Source organism: Sciurus vulgaris, assembly GCF_902686455.1.
Source record: "Sciurus vulgaris genome assembly, chromosome: 14".
Lineage (NCBI taxonomy): Eukaryota > Metazoa > Chordata > Mammalia > Rodentia > Sciuridae > Sciurus > Sciurus vulgaris.
In genome coordinates, this window is record NC_136475.1 from 16,990,500 (window position 1) to 17,012,016 (window position 21,517).

The following is a 21,517-nucleotide window of genomic DNA, read 5'->3' on the forward strand; positions in this document are numbered from 1 at the left end:
AGGCATATACCACCACATCCAGTCCTTTTTAAAATTATTTTTGCTTGAGCATGCCACTTCAATTATTGGTATGTTTGAGTGTACCAATAGCATGTATAAATAGATAAATAACCAGCCAGCATGTAATATGGTATAATTTTTAACAATACCAAATCCAGTGTCAAACTTCTTAGGTTATAACTCTGAGAAAGTTATTTAACCACATTGTGCCTCATTTTTAAAATGACAACATTAACAATAGAAAGGTTAATAATAGTATCTACTTCAAGAGACCTTTTAAAGGAATGAATGAGAAAACACAGTAAAGAAAATAAAACCATCCTGGAAGACAAGAAATGTTAGCTTCCATCCTTATCATGCTTCTTTTTACTTAAAATATCACAAATGTTTTCACATTAAAATATTTTCAAATGCATGTTCTATGGAGGTACCATAATTTGTTTAACCATGTCCCACGTCCCTTATTGAGAATACAGGTTGTTAATCATTTTTCCCTGTTCTAAGCAACATAAATCTCCATCTCCATCTGGTAATTTCTCTAGGATGAATTCTTGGACGTGATCTACGGATTCGCTTCCCACAATGAACTGTAAACAATTGTAACTAATTTAATTCCCTCATAATAGCTCATGATATTCTTATCCAAATCTATAATATCCCTAACTTGCAAACCTGTTGGGTTATGTTGATATTCAGTCATTTCTAAGTAGATATTTATTGGATTATTGGAGACATTTAGTACTTTTCTTTTGTATGTGTTTGGTCAGGTGTATCTTAGGTATGTATATATTATCACCAGATCATTTTCTCTTGGATACAACTCGAATATCCCTTACCTCAAAATACTTGGGGTCAAAAGTGTTGCGGATTTCAGATTTTTTTGGATTCTGAAATACTTCCATATATATATAAAATGATCTATCCTGGGGATGGGGCTCAAGTCTAAACATGAAATTTACTTAAGCCTCATACATACCTGATGGTAATTTTAAACAATATTTTAAATGATTGTGTGCATGTGCATGAAATAAAGTTTCATGATGTGGATTTTTTTTTTTACTTTTTTTACATCACATTGGTGCTCAAAAGATTTTGGAGTTTGGAGCATATCAGATTTTGAATTTTTCGATTAAGGATGTTCAACTCATATTTGTATTTTTTTCTATTGATTTTTGTGATCTCCATATTAAGGATATAAATTTTAAACAGCTAGATTTTTCTCAAGTAATCATCCATTTTTCCCCCATATTAACTGTAACGTACCTGTTCATAAAATGAAATCACAGGACAGTCTGAGTTTGGAGTTACCCAACAATATAAAACGTACCCATGATTATGTTGTCAGATAACCAGTCTTCTCCCTTCAAAATACCAGATTTTTTCCCAGGACCTCACTGAGCCTGCTACCTGCTTTCTAACAGATTTTTATAGCTGCCTACTTTTTGCATCTTGATTTTATTTCACAGATAGACATATGGAAAGGTTTTGAATGATTTTGCACAAATCAGAGGAGATGAACTTATCAGTGTCTTGAAAATAGAGCTTCTGACTTTTAATTTTGCATTTACAGTTGACTGACTTTGACTTTTATCTTCAGTCATTTGTTTTTCTTCTGCATTCAGGCTCTTCCCTGAAAGACCCTCTCCATTTGCACCCCTGGTGCAGAACTTGCTGACCCTGCTCTTTCATTTCGCCTCCTCCACACCTGGGCTTGGGTTGGCTTCCGGTAGGAAGAGCCAGACAAGACAAGGTTTCACAATGTTTCCGTCAAATCCTGCTCTTGGGAACTAATAGGAAACCCAGCAGAAGCCGGGGCTGAGAGGTTATGGAGGGTTGTAGAAAAAGGGCAGAGGTCATTTCTAGAGAGTTCCAAACATCATGGCTTCCCTGCTCTGTAGCTAGTCATTTCACCGCGACCCACCTCAGCAGCAGGCACCTGGATACATGAATGTCCTTTACCTCTTCTGACAAGGAAACTGGAGCAGACTGGTATTGATGGCCAAGTATAATATCCGTGCCCTCTAACAAAGAGCACATCAAGACCACAGGATGAGAAGTCTGATCCACAGGAGTTATGTTATTAAACACTTTAATAGCATTCTCACAAACAAACAAACTCGAGAATAAAAAATATTGATAAATGGATAATAAAAAGTGAAAATGACTATTACATTAGAAAAAAAGAAAAACAGTATAATTACAGTCCACAAGATGGACTGTGATGTGTCTATTAAATAGTCCCATTTGCAGAGAATTTTTAATGACAAAGGGAAATGATTATCATATACTGTCCAGGGAAAAAACTAGAATAAAAAATTGTGGACATGCTAATTGTGGGATGCCCATTATTTAACACAGAGATACCTAGAACATATGCACATATGGAGGCTTTGTGGAGGGGAGAACTGGAAGGAACGACACTGGAGTTTGTTTTCTTATTTTATTTCTTGGTGCTGGTGATGGAACTGTGCTAAGCTGTGTCCTGTCTGAGTGAGATACACCCCTAGCCCTGATATTGAGATTTAAATGGCAGTTTTTTTTTTTTTTTTCTGAGAAGTATATTTTATTTTTCAAACACGTCTGATTTTTTTCCAAAAAATATTTACATTTATTTTCTTTATAGTCGGAAGAAAGGAAATATAATGTAAACGTCATAAGAATCAAAATTGGAAGTTTGTTTCTAACTTTGTAAACTGAATCTTTAAATTTGGCTTGTTCTTTTAGCTTGTGCGCTTGGTTTTTCCTGATCTTGGCACCCGGAGGCTGGGTACAAGAGGAAGTGCCAGGTGGGTTTGTAATCTTTGTTTTATTTTAAATGTTAAAAACAAGGATTTGGAAAAATCACAAAACAAGTGACAATATGTCCAACACAGAACTATCAATGGTGCCTGTAATTCAAATTGAGCCCTAGTGTCTGAATTTATTCAGAACCAAATACTGCTCTCTGTTTTCTTAGGAAGTTTGTTAAAATACAAAGGTCACTAAGTATATATATTTGCTTTAAATGTTTAGACATGTAAATGCCCGTATTGAAATATTTAAATAATTGCACACACAGAATAATGGAACTGTTTTAATTACTTTTGGAACTAAAATTTCCAAGTATTCACCCAATTAGCATATCTGAATTCTCTTCAGGAGGCTAAGGCCCAAGGTTATAGTTTTAAGAAAGGAAATTCCAGCGTTATCTGGTGCATCATTATCATAAATGTCACTCAATTATTATTGTCATTGGTTGTTTGCTTTAAACCAAGATGGAAAATCAGTGAGAAGGGATTGAAGCCAAGTTAGAAAGAGGGCCTGCCACCCATGAAGCAGTCGAAGACAGAGGAGGAGTTTGCCAAACCTAACATCGGGCAGTAATTATCCTGACAAACATTTTGTTTTGCTGTTCTGAGTCTGGACAAGCTGCCGCAGTTTGTTGGGATCAGCAAAGGAGGACTGGGCTGCAGAGGAGGATCCTGGCTTCCTTACTGGGATTCTGAAAAGGGAGGGGGCCTTAGCAAAGCTAATGGCGGTGGCAGCAGGAGGCATGCCCCATTGCATCTCCCTAAGATTGGGTTGTATTGAATCACCAGAAGGCGGAGTTGGGATCCACAAAGCCCATTTCCAGGCTGCTGTGTATGATGTGTGCTCCTTGCCTGGCTCCTTGACCTGGCTGATGTCCCAATTCAGCTGCTTGTCCACCTGATGGATCTGAATTAGGCTGAAGGACCAGTTAGCTTTTCTTAATGAGTGGAGTCAATGATGAAACCCAGAAAAGAATTCCAGGTCTTTCTTTGCTAGCCTGCTCTGTGTCTTCCACAAAGCCTGTCAGACATCATTTTAAACACAACTTTTGCTTTTCAGGTATCATTATGATGGAATCTATATCAAGAAAAGTTCTTTCTTCTATGCCCACTATTGCTACCTGCTGGGTGAGAAAAGCTATCCCAGGTCAGTGACTATCCTTTGGGTGTGGTCCTGGGTTAGGAGCCTGGTTGCTGTTAGAACCGTTCCTATTTTAGTTGTGTCTAACTGACCTGTGGGTTGTTCTGCTCGAGTCCTTCCTAAGGATGAAAACGGGCACTTCACATCAACGCTCTTGATCACCACACCTTTGTTAGACTCTAGCAGTTATTGGTCAGATAAATCAGTTTCCGTGGATGCGTTTCATTTTGATTCTCATCCCATTACCAAAGCAATGTTTCGCTGAGTGAGTCTTTTCTGAACCTTTCTGTAACATATGACACAATTGATCACTTCTTTCTGGAACTTTCCTTCAGCCCCAAGAACTCTGTGTCATCCAATACCCAGTGACTCCTGTCTCTTAACCCCTCCTCTCCGCATTAAGTGTGGAGGTATTTCCCAAGATCTACTCTGATAATCGCTGTGACTCTTTCTATTATTTGGCCTCAAGATGCCTCATACCTTTTTTTGTCTTTGATCTATTAGTTCCCTGAGATCGATGACTCCTAAATTGTTATGACTGATCCTGACCCCTCCCATTTCCTAGGAGTTTATTTCTAGCTATCTACTGGACTTTTCCATCCAGATGACCCACTGGAACCTCACACTCAATATGAGAAAAACAAAATTTATAATCTTCCTTCAAATTGCCTCTGCCTTGTAATTTCCTTCTTTCCTTTTTTTTTTTATATTTTATGATTCTTATTTATTTATTTAATTTGTTCTGATTGGTTATATATAACAGCAGAATGCACTTTGGCACATTGTACACAAGAGGAGCACAACTTCTCATTCCCCTGGCTGTACCTGGTGCTGAGTCACAGCAGTAGTGTAATCGGACATGTATGTAGAGTAATCATGTCCTTCCCATCCCCACTGCCCCGCCCCCCCTCACTCCCCTCTACACAATCCAAATTTCCTTCATTCTTCCTCACCCTCCCCACCTCCCACTGCAGATCAGCATTCACTTATCAGAAAAACATTCTTTGGTTTTTTGGGGATTGACTTATTTCACTTAGTGTGATATTCTGTAGTTCCATCCATTCACCTGCAAATACCATAATTTCATTCTTCTTTAAGGCTGATTAATATTCCATTGTGTATATGTATCACATTTTCTTTATCCATTTATCGGTTGAAGGGTGTCTGGTTTGGTTCCACAATCTAGCTATTGTGAGTTGAGCTGCTATAAACATTGATGTGGTTGCGTCACTGTAGTATGCTGATTTTAAGTCTTTTGGGTATAAACCGAGGTGTGGGATAGCTGGGTCAAATGGTGGCTCCATTCCAAGCTTTCTTAGGAATCTCCATACTGCTTTCCAGAGTGGTTGCACCAATCTGCAGTCCCACCAGCAATGTATAGTAACTTCCTTATTCCAATCTATGGTACCAAACAGAATCTGTACAAAATGTCACCCCAAAGCCACCCTTGACTACCTTGGGTCTCAAAGTTCTGTTGATTCTTCCTTTTTCAGTTCTCCTGACTCATTCTTTCTGTTTACTGATATTTCCTTTAAGCTCTTGTCATCTTACGCTGAGACTACAGTTGGCCCTACTTACTGGAGGGTTCATACCCACAGATTTGCTCTGCAGTAGGCCTCTCATGACTGCATCCTAACTAAACATATACAGACATTTTTCTTATCACTGTTGTCTAAACAACACAGCATAACAACTATCTACATAGCACCTGCACTAGGTTTTATAACTAATCTATAGACTATTTAAAATGCAGTGAGAATGTGCATAGATTACATGCAAATGCTACACCATTAATACAAGGAGCTTGAGTACCTGTGGGTTTTGGTATCATGGGGTCCCGGCACCCGTGGATACTGAGGGACAGCTGTATTTCTGTGAGTCCCAGGTGGCCTCCGTCTCCTCAGCTATCCCCACTCTAAACACAGCCACCAGACTAATCTTCCTAAAATCCCATGTTTGCTCTCTTTCCTACTCAAAATACTCAGGTGCTTCTCCAGGATAAAGACCACACCCCTAGACTGAAACCAGTTCCAGTTCTTTCCTGTTCCACTTTCCAGCCATGTTGCCTGTTTCTCCCTGATATACACCCGAGTTCAGCCACACTCGCTCTTCTCTGAATATATCAAGTATGGCTCTGACTTTGCTCCTGTCTTTCTATCCTTCTGTAATGTCATTCCTTCACCTCTCTGTTCGAAGCTTCCTGAGTGCCATCCATTCCTTTTGACATAGCTCAAGGACACATACCTGTGGGACCATCTGGAATGATGCCAACTGCAGTGTAGCCACCTGCCTCTACTTTCCCACCCTGTTCACTGTCCATCTACCTGACCAGCATCTCTGTTTAGTTGTCCATTGGACTTCATTTAGCATAAATAGATGCCTGTATGTCCAAGTAGCCAAGGATGATTTCAGTGTCACCTGTAGTCCAGTGTAATTGTTAACAGTGCCCCTTTCACTCAGAACTTTTCTAGTGTGGACAGTGAATCAGAAAAACTACCACCCTTTTTATGAAGCACCCTCTGTGTAAGAGCTGCTTTGGTGAAGAGATGAGGAACCTCCAGTTTGGACCAGACAAGTTTCCTTCTCTTTGATTGCTTAATAGGGGAGCTCAGATAAACACTTATCTGTGACACCAAGTATAACGTGATACATTTCAGAAGTAGACTAAATTCCATGAAAGGGAGAGCACAGGTTTGGGGCAGAGGATCTTGAAGGACCTATGAGGTGAGTTGGGCTTTGAGCTGAGCCATGAAGGACAGATCGGAATTTTGACAGGTGGAGAAGAAGAGGGAGACAGGGGGGCAGAGGATGTACAGGCTGAGGGAAGAAGATGAGTCAAGATGAAAGGAGGTGGATAAGCATTCAGAGTCTCCTGTCCAGCTATGGAGTATAGTAGAGGATGAACCTGGAGGGCAAGTTCTGAGGGCCTGGACTGCTGGGCCAGAAATGAGGGTCATCCCAAAGCATCGTTTTGGGAAACAGGTGGAGCCATCATTGAAACCTCCACCAGGATAGGAGCCAAGGAGCTTTGTTTGTTTCTGTCCTGCTATGGTGCATGTGTTTGGGTCCCTTTAAAGCTCACCTTAAGCCTATTTTCCAGTGCAACCAGAGTAAGAGTAAGAGTAGTAGGAGTAGTAAGGCTGTGAGGACCCCACCCTCCTGAATTAAGTCAATGATGTTAATAAAAGAGGTTTTCTCCAGTGCCTGGCCCTTGATCTCCTTGGCCATGTGAGGACACAGCATGCATCCCTTTTGCCTTTCTGCCTTCCTCTATGGGAGGATGCAGCAACAAGAGGCCCTCTTAGAAGTGGAGAGAGAACCTCCACTGAACACTGAACCTGCGGGTGCTGCCATCTTGGATTGCCCAGTCTCCAGAACTGTGAGGAACGAATCTCTTCTGTTTGTGAATTACCTAGTCTAAGGGGCCTTGCTGTAGCTGCAGGTATGGATGACAACACATCCCCGTCCAGAGTAGGCACTGAAATATCTTCTGAAGAGTGGAAAACTGAAAATTGGAGATTAAGAAGAGTAGATTAAGGAGGAGAGGGTGCCTGGAGACGGGACTGGGGCTCCTGCACCCATGCAGAAGAGCACCTGAACCACGCAGGAGGTGGATCAGTAAGGCCCACAGAAGCAGGGTCCTCAGGATCTGGCAGTTGGTTGAGTCAGTGTCATGGCAGGGAGCAGAGATGACTCAGCCTGGCCTGCCCCACGGAGGCCTCATGCTCAACCTCAAATAGAGTCATTGTGTTCTGCTTCAACCCAGCTCTTCCTCTTAGATCCCTTATTCATCGCTTAGTCATACACATGGAAAAGTGACATCAACAGAAATGGAGAAGTCAGGAAAGGGAGCAGTCATGAAGAGAGATTTATTTCAGCTACCATTAGAACTTCCTTGCTACAAACGTCTCCTCTCCTTTGCTGACTGTGCACCCCAGAAAGGTTGAGCTGAGGTGCCACAGCTTTACAGGCCCCGGAGCACCCAGCACTCGGTCAACTGCAGAGACTTTGGGGAGCCCTGCGCACTCCAAGGAAGACAACTAACCAGGCGGCCCTTAGTGTCCAAGGGCACTGCGTTGGCTTCAGACGACACAGATACCAGGTCTTTGTGGGGGAACAAAAATAGGCATTGTAATCGTGAGTGGGGAGAGGGCTACCACTGGACAAAGAGTCACATTGACTTGCACGTGAGATAAACCCAGTGCTCTCTGTTTAACAAATATTTAATAATTGATGAACTTTAAAGTCTTGACCAATTACATGATTTTTTTTAAGAGCATTCAGATTTCAGGGTGACTTTCTTACTGATGCCACCCTTCAGGAAATGCTAAATATTTATTTTGAAAGTGGAAATATATTAAGTGGATCATTGTCAGGAATCAGTAATGAAAAGTTGCCTATTTTATTATATGACTTTCCTACGAGGACCTGTGTGAGAAATCCTTAAAAATTAGTTCTCCAAGTAAGCAAGTTCATCTCTGTGGTTTTCTTGTAACGGTAACTCTATAACTCATCCTGCATTCGTTAATTTATTCATTCAGCAAATATTTGAGTTGCAACAATAAGCCAGGCCTGTTGTAGCTACTGCTGGTAAAGCAGTGAACCAGATAACCAAGGCCTCTCCTGTCCCTGAACTGTACTCAGGGACAAAGACAAGGCTAACCCAAAACAGGGAAGCTGGGGCGGAGAATAATAGAAACCCATTGGTTTAGACAAAGGGACACGAAGGGAGGCGGGAGGGGAATAGGAAAGAGTAGAATTAATCAGGCACAGCTTTCCTAGCCTTGTGTTTGCATGTACGACCAGGTTAACTCACACTATGTACAACCCCAGGAGTGGGATCTTAAATAGAATAAGTTATACTCTCTGTCTATAATTAGTCAAAATACATCCTACTGTCATGTATAACTAAAAAGAAAAGAAACAGCAAACTGTGACCTGAAGACAAAAAGATGGAGTCACGTCACTTGAAGGGTTCACTGAGACCATGTCATTTGAGCAGAACTGTGGATAAAGGAGCCAGACAAGTGAAGACCTGGAGGCAAACATTCCATGAAGGGAAAAGAGCAAGTGCAAAGGGCCTGAGGCAGCGATAAGTTCAAAGCTGAGCCAGGAAGGCTGAAGGCTGGAGAGTGGGCTGTGGTTCCAGTGGCAGTTGAGTTTACAAGCCCTTGTGTTCTCCTCTGCTACTTTGTTCTTCGGGCACTGATAGACTTCTGAGCAATCCCCCGCTATGCCCACATTCAAGGGTCACAGTCTGTGGGGAGTGGGAGAGGCCAACGTGACTGAGCCTGGGGCTCCTCGTGACCCAGTGGGAGGAAGACACAGGCCCTACTGACAGTGTCTCTTGCACTCTCCGTGCTCCAAGTGTGCAGCGGGCATTCATTTGGCCCAGGGCTTCACTGTGGTCCATTTGGTTGGGTCAGTGCCCTGGGCATGGGTACAGGTGGGGTGGGCAACCCACCAGAACTTTGAAGCTGCTGCTATGGGCAGGGTGGGCCACTAGCCCCTGCCCTGGTTGTGGATCGAGGGCGGCAGCCCCACGGGTCTCTGTTGGGCTTCCCTTCTCTTTCCTAGTCCTTAGACCCGAGAGTGAAGGCTTTTCTTGGGATTTCTTTCTGTGCTTGTTGACCACACTGGGTTGTAGATTTCTCCAGTGCCCAGCCCAGGAGCACCTGGGAGTCAGAAGGAAAACCCAGGCAAACAACCCTAACCGTCCCTTCCTAGTCTGTCTTCTTTTTTCCAGCTTTTGGAACACTCTTTTATCCTGTCTTTTGGATAATTTCCAGGTTGTTAGTCGTATTTGAGGACAGAAGCAAGGAAGAGTGAATCTATAGTATCTTGGAATCTGTACCAACTTTAATACAGACTATCTCAGATACTTTTAGAAAGCAAGCCATATACATGTATATATGTAACATATTATTTATATTCTATGTTACTGTGAGTGGAATGCTTAATTGTATGATTGTTCCTAATAGATTATGATGAGTTAAAATTGATGGAGACGTCAGTGGTGTAGACCCTGGAAGACAGCAGGCATAGACCCATTTCTCTCTCCCCCTGCTTGCTAAACACAACTCTAAATCCTGGAGATAATACAAGAGGCAGCGAAAGGGAAGCTCTGAAAGGTAAAGTGAGCTAGCCTGGGACCCAGGACAGCGTGCCCAGCACAGCGGCAGGGCCTCCCATCCCTCTCGGTCCCCAAGCCCAGCCCCAGTGTTTCCTAGCCCCTGCAAGCCAGCACAGTGAGCTCAGGGAGACTCGTTCTTCCTCGGTCTCCTCTTTCAGGCAAAAAGTGGGGTGGGTTCAAGTCTAATAGAGAACCCTGCAAAGATAAACTGCCAGGGAAACGCTCGCCTTCCTCCGTGAGTGAGGTGTCCCTCTCCCATCAAAAGTACTGAGGTCTGTCAAGAGAGACAGACCCGCCTACGGCAAGCCTGCCGGTCCAGGAGCCTCTGTCCTCTAGCTGGAGGTCCTCCTCCTGACGGAGCGCAGTGGGGAAGCCCCCAGCCCAGCCGGGGAAGTCCTTCTGTCCCTCAGGCTGTACCAGCAGGCACCAGATAAGCTCAAGAGGCAGAAAGAAAATCAAAAAGATGCTGAAGATTAAGCTGTCGAGAACTAAAGATGAAAGGAAAACCTTGAAGTCCACCCGAGAGATGACATGTGACCTCTCACAGAGATTCCGATGACAACACATTTCTTGTTCAAACCGCCGAGGGGACCATCAGGAAGAGGCACCCTGGTTTTCAAGGACTGAAAAAGACTGTGTTCCAACCATGAATTCTACATCTGGATAGCAAAATTACCCTTTAGGAACAAGGGGCAGTTAAGGACACTCTCAGGTGAAGGGAAGCAAAGAGACCCTGCCCTAGCTCACTGACCCTTGAAGATGAGCTAAAGGAAGTCCTTTGAAAGAAAGGAAATGGAAACAGAAGTGGACTTGGAGCATTGGGAAAAATGAAGTATGGGAAGGAGCAGAGGTAGCCTCGGGTGGTGCATGCCTGCAATCTCAGCAACTTGGGAGGCAGAGGCAGGAGGATTACAAATCCGAGGCCAGTCTGGGCGAGACTCTGTCTTAAAATAAAAAATTAAAGAGGGCTGGGAACGTAGCTCAGTGGTAGAGTGCCCCTGGGTTCGATTTCAGTGCTGGGAGGGAGGGAGGGAGGGAGGGAGGGAGGGAGGGGAAGGGGAGGAAGGGGAGGTGAGGGGAAGGAGGAAGGAAGGGTGGAGCAGAAATACAGGACATGCAATAGATTGTTCTTTTCTTATGACTTTTATCAATCACATTTGATGATTGAAATAAAGATCACAAGAACCTTTGATACTCAAAACAATGGTATTTAAAAGCGCAGAAGGTAAAGGAACCTAAGCGGAGAAGAGATTTCCACACCTTGCTCAAAAGGGTGAGCTCCTGCCAGCACTGAACTGACACCGGCAGCCACGGCCAGAGCTGCTCAGCGATGCACCTGCCATCAAGCCGTGGAATCCCGAAGGGGCCAAAGCGCCTCCCAGAAAGGGAAACAGAGAAATGGGAACCCCGTGAAGCCCCAGAGAGCCCATCGTGAAATGGCGAAATTGGGTGCTGACCTGCCAGTCGTGGTCTTCATTGTAAATGAGCTGCACACACCCATCCAAAGATAAGCTAGGTAGAGCGGACTTAATAAGGAAAAATGACTCAAATGTATGCTGTAACAAGAAATTCACCTCTGGTTTGATGAAAGAGGCAGGTGGAAAGCAAAAGGATCAGGGTTCGGAAGGATCGTAGGATGAATCGGACATTATTCCCCTGGGTGCATTCCTGGTTACATGACCTGGGTAACTGTGTCACGTGCAGCCAGAAGAAGGAGAAGTCGTACTCCACTTACATATGATGTGTCAAAATGCATTCTACGGTCATGTCTAACTAATTCGGACTAGTAAAAAAGTCAAAACAAATAGAAAGTAAAAGGATGAGAAAAGATACGGCATGCAAACCTGAATACCGCCCCCCCCCCTCAAAAAAAAGGACAGGAGTGACTGTCTCCATGTCTCATCAGGTTGACTTTGGAGTAAAGAAAGTTGTGAGGGATGAAGAGGGACATTACGTGGGATGGAAAGACCAGCCCACCAGCCTAAACGCACGCCCACCTGACGACATAGCCCGTTCGGGAGAATCTCCTTCTCCCAAATAATATAACAGCCCTATTTCAACGAGTTGGGGTTTCTCTAGCAAGCTCGTCACACACCGCTGTGTCGTAGATCCCCACAGCCATCTCCACTTCTGGAGATCCGGCAGGACTCACGGGACTTGGCACACAGTTGTTCTCAGGACCAAGATTCACGACGGTGATGTAGGATACGCAGCCAGATCCTAAAGGGCAAAGGAAAAGGAGGTTGGAGGAAACCCACACGAAGGCTCGCTGCGCTCCCTCCCTTCCGCCCCCCCCCCAGCTCGGAGAACACGGCGTCATGCTTGCGATACTTCTGCCCAGGGAAGCATGGGAGACTCCGCATCCTTCCAGATGTCTGTGAGGAGCTGGTGACATCAGCACTTTCTGCCTAGTGCATGCCCAAATTATAGACTCCCCAAGGAAAGCAGGTGTTCAGCACAGACCATATTATTTCATTTCTAGGCACAGCAGACCACTCTTATCAGCTAACTGTTGACTGGGAACACTCCAAGAGCCAATTTCCCAGACGCCAGCTAAGAGCCAGACTTTCAGAGAGCCTTTCTAAGGACAGAAGCCCCAGGCCGGCGGTGTCATCTCTGTTCTGCACAATTGTATAACCCTGAAAATATACTACGAAAACACTGAACTTGCTCTCTTTGTAAGGGTAAATTGTATGGTATATGAATTACCTCTCAATGAGGTCGTTAAAAAAATCACAGCGGGGTTTCCTTAGACACAGAAAAGCTTATTCTGAAAGCTGTATGGAAAGGCAAATAGTTCAATCTTAACAAAACAGCACAAAATGGGAGGAAACTGTACCTGAGGTGAAGGCACACCGTAGCACCTGTATTCAAGACTGTGATATTGGTGCACCATAGATATTCAGTTCAGTGGAACAGAGGAGAGAATCTGGAAATAGACCCACTCAGTTATGCTCAACTGATTTTTGACAAAGATACAAGAGTTATTCAGTGGAAGGAGGGTGGCTTTTTCAACAGATGGTGTTGGAACAATTAGATAACCACATGCAAAAACATGAACCTCAACCTGTATTTCATGAGTCCTATGAAAATCAAATCAAAATAGACCAGAGGCTTGAATTTAAAACACCAGAATAAAACCTGGGGGCTGGGGTTGTGGCTCAGTGGTAGAGCGCTTCCCCAGCATGCATGAGGCACTGGGTTTGATTTACAGCACCACATATAAATAAATGAATAAAATAAAGGTCTATCAACATGCAAAAAAAGTAGTCCCAGCCACTTGGGAGACTGAGGCAGAAGGATTACTTGAGTGGGATCATCCTGGGCAACATGGTGAGACCCTATCTTATTTTATTTTTTTTTAATTTTTAAATTTAAAAAAAAATTTTGGTCTAATTAATTGTACATGACAGCAGAATGCATTTCAACTCACTGTACACAAATGGAGCACAGCTTCTCATTTCTTTGGCTGTACACAATGCCAAGTCACACCGTTTGTGCAATCATACAGGTACGTAGGGTAATAATGTTCATCTCATTACACCATCCTTCCCACACCCCCAACCCCTCCTCTTCCCTCACTCCCCTCTGTCTAATCCAAAGCTCCTCCATTTATAGCCGACCACCCTCCCATTATGGATCAACATCCGCATATCATGAGAAAACATTTGGCCTTTGGTTTTTTGGGGATTGGCTTCTTTTGCTTAGCATGATATTTTCCAGCTCCATCCATTTACCTGCAAATGCCACATTTGCATTCTTCTTTAAGGCTGAGTAATATTCTATTATGTATATATACCACATATTCTTTATCCATTCCTCTCTTGAAGGGCATCTAGGTTGGTTCCATAGCTTAGCTATTGTGAATTGTACTGCTATAAACATTGGTGTGGCTGCATCACTGAAGTATGCAGATTTTGTCTTTTGGATATATACTAAGGAGTGGAATAACTGGCCAAATGGTGGTTGCAAGAAAGCTCCATTCTGCTTTCCATAGTTGTTGCGACAATTTGCAGTCCCACCAGCAATCTATGGGTGAACCTTTTTCTCCATACCATGGCAAATTTATTGTTGTTTGTATTTTTGATAATTGCCACTCTGACTGGAGTGAGATGGAATCTCAGTGTAGTTTTAATTTGCAATTCTCTAATTGCTAGAGATGTTGAACATTTTTTCATATATTTGTTGATGGATTATATTTTTTCTTTGGCAAAGTGTCTGTTCAGTTCCTTTGCCCATTTATTGATTGGCCTATTTGTTTTTTTTTTTTTTTTTTTGGTGTTAAGTTTTTTGAGTTCTTTGTATATCCTGGAGATTAGTGCTCTATCTGAGGTGCGGGTGGCCAAGACCGTCTCCCATCTGTGGGCTCTCTCCTCACACTCTTGATTGTTTCCTTTGCTGTGAAGAAGGTTTTTAGTTTGATACCATCCTATTTATTCATTCTCGATTTTACTTCTTGTGCTTTAGGAGTCTGGTTGAGGAATTCGGTCCCTAAGCTCACATGATGGAAAGTTGGGCCTACATATTCTTTAAGAACTAGTATGTAGAATATGGAACAGATGTTTAAAACCCAACAGTACAAAAACAAATGATCCAAATAGAAAATAAGCAGAAGATATAAACATACATCTCACAGAAGTGGATATACAGGTGGCAAAGAAGCATAGGAAGAGATGGTCAGCATCCTTAGTCATTATGGAAATACCAATTAAAACTATAATGAGATATAATTACCTACTTATCAAATTGACTAAAATAAGGAACAGTGACAACCAAATGCTGGTAAGGATGCAGAGAAACCGGATCACCAATGCATTGCTGGTAGGAATATACAAATGGTTCAACTGGCAGTTTCTTATAAAACTAAACATAATTTCCATTGAAACCATCAGTTGCACTTTTGGGCCTTTATCCCAGAGAAACGAAAACTAATGTCCACACAAAAACCTATTCATGAATGTTCATAGCAATTGTATATGTAATAGTCCAAAACTGGAATCAGCCCAGATGTCCTTCACCAGGTAGCTGGTTAAACAGACAGATACATGATCCACTATTCAGCAATAAAGAAGACCTCATCTACACAGCAACTTCAGTGAAGGGAAAAACCTCCAATCCCCAAAGTCCTATACTGTAGGATTCCACTTACACAACATTGTGAAATGATGGTGTGTTTAAAATGGTGGACAGAGGAGTGACTGCCAGGGGTTAGGGACCTGGGGGTGGTAGGAGCAAGAGATGGGTGTGGTTATTAAAGGGCAACACAAAAGGTCCTTGCATTGACGGAACTGTTCAATCTCTTGTCTGCAGCGGTGGATATGTGAACCAACACAGATAACCGCACATGCACACAGACATGAGTTTAAGTAAAACTTTGGAAATTTGAGTAAGATTAACAAATTGTATCAGTGTCAATATCCGGTTGTGATACTGTACATTTGGCTGCACAGATGCCACATCCTCAGGTTCAACCAACCGTGAATAGAAAAAAATCGCATCTGTATTGAATATGTACAGACTTATTTACATAGAATTTACATTGCATTAGGTATTATAAGTGATTTTGAGATTATTTAAAATATAGAGGGGTTGTGCATAGGTGCTGGGTAAATGCTGCATCGTTTTATATAAGGACCTGAGGATCCCCAGCTCTTCAAATCTGCAGGGGTTCCTGGAATCAGAAACCCAAGCACAAGGGATGCCTGTGTGGTCTTTCCACCACTGTAAGTCCCCCACATACCCACGTGCCCTGGCGCCATCTTGGATAAGGGAGGGAAATGAAATCCCTTGGAGATTCCAGGAACCAATTTCTCATGGATACCAAGGAATGACTGTATTACAGTTTTTGTAAAATAATACAGTTGGGGGAAACTAGGCAGAGTATGAAAGGGATCTCTCAATTCTTTCTTTCTTTTTTTTCGTGGTGCTAAAGATTGAACTCAGGGCCTTGTGCATGCAAAGCAAGCACTCTACCAACAGAACTCTATCCCCGGCCCCTCAATTATTTCTCATAACTGCATGTAAATGTATAATTACTTCAATAAAAAATTTCAATTAAAATTAATCAAGCATAACCCTATAATATTGAAAAAAAGAAAGAAAGAAAAACAATGTCACGGCGGGTCCCGTGAAATCTCCCCACCCGTTTCGGGGTGGTCCAGAGAGTCAGTGTTTCCTCTGCTCACACCTGGTCCCTTTTCTCACAGTTGAAGTTCCAGTCTCTACTTTCTCTGGAAGCATTCTCTTGGCATTCCCATCCATGTGAAAGGTGAAATGGCAGGGCCGTTGCTTTTCCTCTGGAGACGCATGCGCTGTCCATTTCTAACCGCCTGACCAGGGCTCTTCAGCACTGGGAGGCCAGTCACCAGAGGAGAAGCGAACACCGTGCACCTGGAAGTCATCAGCCCCACGGGTGTGCAGCTGGGTCTGCTCATAAAGGGCTTTTAAGAGATTCTCTCTCTTTCTTGTTCAAAACCCAAAGGGGAACCCCCCAACCCCCAGTAAAGCTTCAGATGAGTATTTTCGTTGTTCTCCAAAATTTCATGCCTCAGGGAAGCAGGTATTTCTCTATAGTGCAGGAAAGAAGACTTACAAAAACTCTCTTGCTCCTATTTATCTAAGGGAGGAATCGGGAATTCAATTGGGAGAGGTGGATTGAAAAGGGTGTTCCTTGGTCGAGGGGTGCAGCTTGGTGGTAGAGGGCTTGCCTTGCATGCCAAAGGGCTTGGGTTCAATCCCCAGCACCACAACCAACCAACAACAAAACAAGACGAAACAAAACCCTGCCTTACTAAAAAGAACCATCATCAAGCGACCATGCAAACCCGCCAAAGCAACCCTCTGGGTCCCTGGCCAAGAACCAGGGTTGGCAGCAGAGGGGTGGCTGTGGGGGACTTGAGTTAGCTCAGGACCATCCAGCACTCCAGAGAAGCATGTAACCTAATTAAAATACCTTTCATCTCAAGACAAGCCCTGGTTTCCTCCCTGTTACTTCTGTTCAGAGCTCTAGATGCCCAGGTCTTTGGAACCCCCAAGAGAACCCCTTCCCTCCACTCGAACAGGGGAGGGGAGGTGCCTGAAGAAGCAGCAGGACACTGAAGGTCACTTAGGTCTGGACATCTGAAGATGGGCCCAGTGGCAGTGGCTCATGGTGTCCAGCCCGTTGCGTGGAGTTATGGTGATTCTCACCAAAAACTGCGGAGGCAGCATCTGTCCTAGACCAAGGAGAGACCAGTTTGATCTTTAAAACAAAGGAGACTCTGGAGGGCATTGTTCTTGTTTTAACGAATTTGACTGTAGTGTGCCGTGCACACCATACCAACGAGGCCCCCTCATAAAGTCCAGGGCCTTTCCCTCCTCCTGGCCTCTCAAGGGCAGCGCAGTTTGGCAGGGAACAAGCTTCCCAGATCCCAGTCTTGTTTAGCTGGCAACCAGACTTGGGTATAATTGCTGACCTAGAAATTCACTGAAGAATTGAGGCCGAAGTATAGGATACTGTACTGTTGTGTGGGGGCCGGGTGGGGGGGGGCAGAGGAAGGGGCGTGGAGTGTGTGTGTGTGTGTGTGTGTGTGTGTGTGTGTGTGTGTGTGTTACACCTGGAGAGGAGCTATGCTCAACTCACTTGTATTCTCCACCTCCTGGGCACAATCCCTGGTTAACCCGTTTGATCATTTTCCAGATCCATGAACTCCCATTGTGTTAATGTAAATTCCGAAATCCAGCGTGCGGGCCTCGCCTCTGTTCCTCCTGAGGATGTATGGAAACTCACCCTTGCCCTCCTCTGCCCCCCACAGCGCTCTCTTTCTTTCCCCATCCCCCTCTCAGCTTTTCCAACTTAGCGCATTAGAAGCCTTTAAAAAGCATCTAACGCTTTGCCTTCAGCACCCCGTGCCTTTGTTCTCCGGTTCCTTTGTTCTCCAGCCAACTCATGAGCTCAAGGGGCTGCCTCGGTGGCGGCCCTGAGCCTGTGGAATGTGGGCCACGGGTCCGCAGCTGGCTCCAAGTGCAGACAAAGCAGAAAGGCAGAGGGCTCATCCTCCAGCCCCGCCCTGGGAGCCAGCCGCCAGCCTGGCCTCGCGGGCACCCCTCTCCCAGGACGCCACCCCAGATGCTTCCTTCAGAGGGTCTGCAGCAGGACCCCTTTTCCTTCTGTTTGTGCAGCCAATGTGTGGGAAGGGGCCGAGAGTGGGAGCTGGGTCTTTCTGGGGCCAGACCCCCCAGCCAGACCTCCGATGAGCCCTGGAGCCTAACTCACAAGTACTAATGAGGTGTCCAAGTTGCAACCCGCTTTTTGGCCCTGTCCACCCTATGGTTTTCAAGACTGGTTAGAACTTGTTAAGGTTAACACATATGCATTACCGGGTTGTTGTCTAGCAGCTTAAAACATACGTGTGGGAAGCGTGCTCTAGACTACACCCTTGCTTGGCAGAGGCTTTGGTGCCCTCTGACACCATCCTGGGGGTTGTGTCATTTGTTCAAAGCATCCCTCTTTGCCCATCTCCCGCGGAGAGACGCCCAGTGAATGCAACGTGTTATTTGCTGTCAGACAGTGAAATCTGACCCCCAAGTGGCTGAGTTGTGGTTGAGAAGGCCAACGTGGAGGACTTACACTTTCAACCCTTTAGAGATTTCCCCCAGGTCATCATTTTGCAATTAAGTTGTTCATAAAATCTAATTGGTCAGGATACAGTTAAGTAGTAGGATAGTAACAGCCCCTGATGCAGAAAGTGAGCGAGACATAACTCACAGTACGCAGGCTGGTTTTTAAAATAACATTGTTCTTGCTCATTTTAAGTTTCAAAGTCTTAGGTCTTTCTTTATGCTTTGTGTGTGTGTGTGTGTGTGTGTGTGTGTGTGTGAGAGAGAGAGAGAGAGAGAGAGAGAGAGAGAGAGAGACAGAGAGACAGAGAGACAGAGAGACAGAGGAGAGTTTGTGAGGTTTGAACCAGAGCCTGTGCATGCCAGTTACACCCTCAACCCCCCTATTATCTTTTTTATCTGACACGTGTGTATCCTAAATAGTAGAATAGGTGATAGTCTACTCTGAAATTAGAAATCAGATCTGGGTCTTCAACTCTGTGAATTCTCTCTCTCTCCATCTGTAAAATGGGATGATAATTCTCATCTACCTTCCTAACAGGTTGCTGGGAGGATTAGTGTAAACCAGTGAGTAAGTGCTCAGTGTATTTTAGTGATTCATACTGTTAGTATAATCAAAACGACACAAGATTTTTGTAATCTTAATGACATGTGTCCTTATATGAATGCGTATATGTGTGTGTGTGTATATATATATATATATTTACTATTTTCATTTCCTATCTAAAAATATTCACGAAGTTAAGGGGATCATCTAATCAAAGCCAAAATGATTATTTTATCTGCTTTGAGAAAGCATTGCAGATTGATCCTCCAGTGACTGGAAGATGAAGCACCTTTGTTCTGAAACCCGACCCTGAACAAGTCTGGTACATGAATTAGGTTTTATTACATTTTTATCCTCTTACCTTCGTAATTGCTTCAAGTTGTTTCCCTGCTGTTAGAGTGATTTGTGAGGGCAGATGACGATGCCAAAATGATGCAAATGAAATTCTGGATTAGTGACAAACGATGTCAAAACCTGAGAATGCGAATGCAAATTGTAGTGAGACCAAAGAAACGAGATGCTCCAAAAGCACATAAAGCTAACGCTACCCTGGAAAGAAAGACTTCGTGGGAAATTTCATTTTTAAAGTTGTGTGTTGTACAAGTGTGTCTCGGTTCTCTTTCTGTCTAACCCCCTCCCCCCCTTTTTTTTTTATCCAAATTGGTCACAAAAACTAGTGAAAGTAACGTGATTCTCATGCCGGGTCCATGCTGCACAGAGAGGAAGTGGGCAGTTTGCTGATTGGCAAAAGAATCTGACCGTGGGCGAGCTGCGAGGGACTGAGTCCCCATGTTAGTGGAGGTTATGGACTCTGAGGGCTGGGAAACATCTTGGGGGTCATCACACCCCATTGTCTCCCTTGATGGGGTGGAAAATTGAGGCCAGAGCTCAGGAGTCTTGCTCAAGGAACCGTACCTGGTTTGCTGCAGAGCTAGACTAGGATGCTGGTTCCACCACATTGGGGGAATTCTTCCATCCTCCTGGTCTTTCCTCTCTCCCCTCCAATGCCCTCCCGCCCGCTATCGGTTTTTAACCCTAGGATGTTTTTAACATCCTAGGTTGGGGTACAGCAACTGAAGGGGGCAGTCCACAAGGACCGACCACAAATGACCTCCTAGATCAGACTCGCCTCAGGTCATTCCTGTGTCACAAGCACAAGCCTTTGATGATTCAAGACCGCTCAGGCATCTCCGGCCTCACAAAGCAGGCAGGAGGAGACATCGTCTGGGACCGGAAGCCCTTCCGTCTCAGCAAGGTCAACTCTAGATACTGTGTGTGGTTTCTTCGCAGCCAGTTTACAGTGACTGTGCTTTTGATCACAGCCTAATAAATGACCCAAAGACCTGACTCAGAACCACAGTGGGGAAATGATACAGGGGGCAGTGAGCCTGGAGATGTGGGGCCATCCTGGTTGGCAGCCTGGAAGCTTCCTCTCCAGGCCTACTCTGGCCTCAGCCTCCCCACACTGCCTCCTGGGTGGTAGACCCCAGTCAGGGGAAGGTGGGGCTCCGGCCTACCACAGCCTTACATTTTAGCCCAGCCCAGCCCTGCCTGCCAGATTTGAGCGCAGCGCACATCTGCGGTGTTTAATCAGCCAAATCTGCAGATCCTCAGGGCACCACCACGTTGACTTGGACCTCCACAAACGCCCACCTTGCCAGGAGGCTGGTCTCCAGCAGCGATCCTCTGTTCACTGGCCTTGTGGCCCAGCAGTATTGTTACATCCTGCTGGGCCCCACACTCAGGCATGTTTGCAAGAGGCCTCCGAAACAAGGTGATTTTGAAAAATAAAGGCACGTGACCCCACGAATCCTGCTTGTTGAACCCTGTTATGCATCATTGTCCTGAACAGGGCATCGCAAAGGTGAGAAGAGGGCCTCACCACGCCTTTGAATGAGCAAGTTGCTTTTGTCTGGCCAGGTAGAGAAGGGCACTCTGTTACTCATGATCCCATCTCTCTGTGGGGTTGAAATATTTTCTCTTTCCCACTATTGTTATTTTAATGCGTAAAATTCCCAAAATTATTTTTAAAAAGTAAAACAGCGCCCCCAACGAGGGTTCTTGCCACATACAAGCCCTCAAATGGCAGGCAGTTCCCTCAGTCCTCCTTTAAGGATGAGAAGGGTAATGCCACCCTCTGTTCAATTACTGCTGAATTAAACCCACATTCAGCATTGACCACATGGCAGAGACTTGGGAGTTTCATTTAAAAGCTTGAAATAATTGAGAGCATTACTCAGTCAAATGAGCATTACTCATTACTCCAAAGTATGAGAGTCAGCGGGGGAAGGCCGAGTGCTAAGGCTGAA

The 21,517-nt window shown here is 44.4% G+C and overlaps 1 protein-coding gene across 3 annotated transcripts in view; it reads left to right on the plus strand.

Moving 5' to 3' along the window:
• The window catches only part of RFX8 (regulatory factor X8), a 68,559-nt gene that overhangs the window by 12,530 nt on the left and 34,512 nt on the right, over nucleotides 1–21,517 (plus strand). For all 3 annotated transcript variants that reach the window (XM_079110775.1, XM_079110773.1, XM_079110774.1), the window contains exons 3-4: nucleotides 2,725–2,786; nucleotides 3,850–3,936. In XM_079110775.1, the coding sequence (XP_078966901.1) occupies nucleotides 2,725–2,786; nucleotides 3,850–3,936 (149 nt within the window). The remainder of the gene's footprint in view (nucleotides 1–2,724; nucleotides 2,787–3,849; nucleotides 3,937–21,517) is intronic.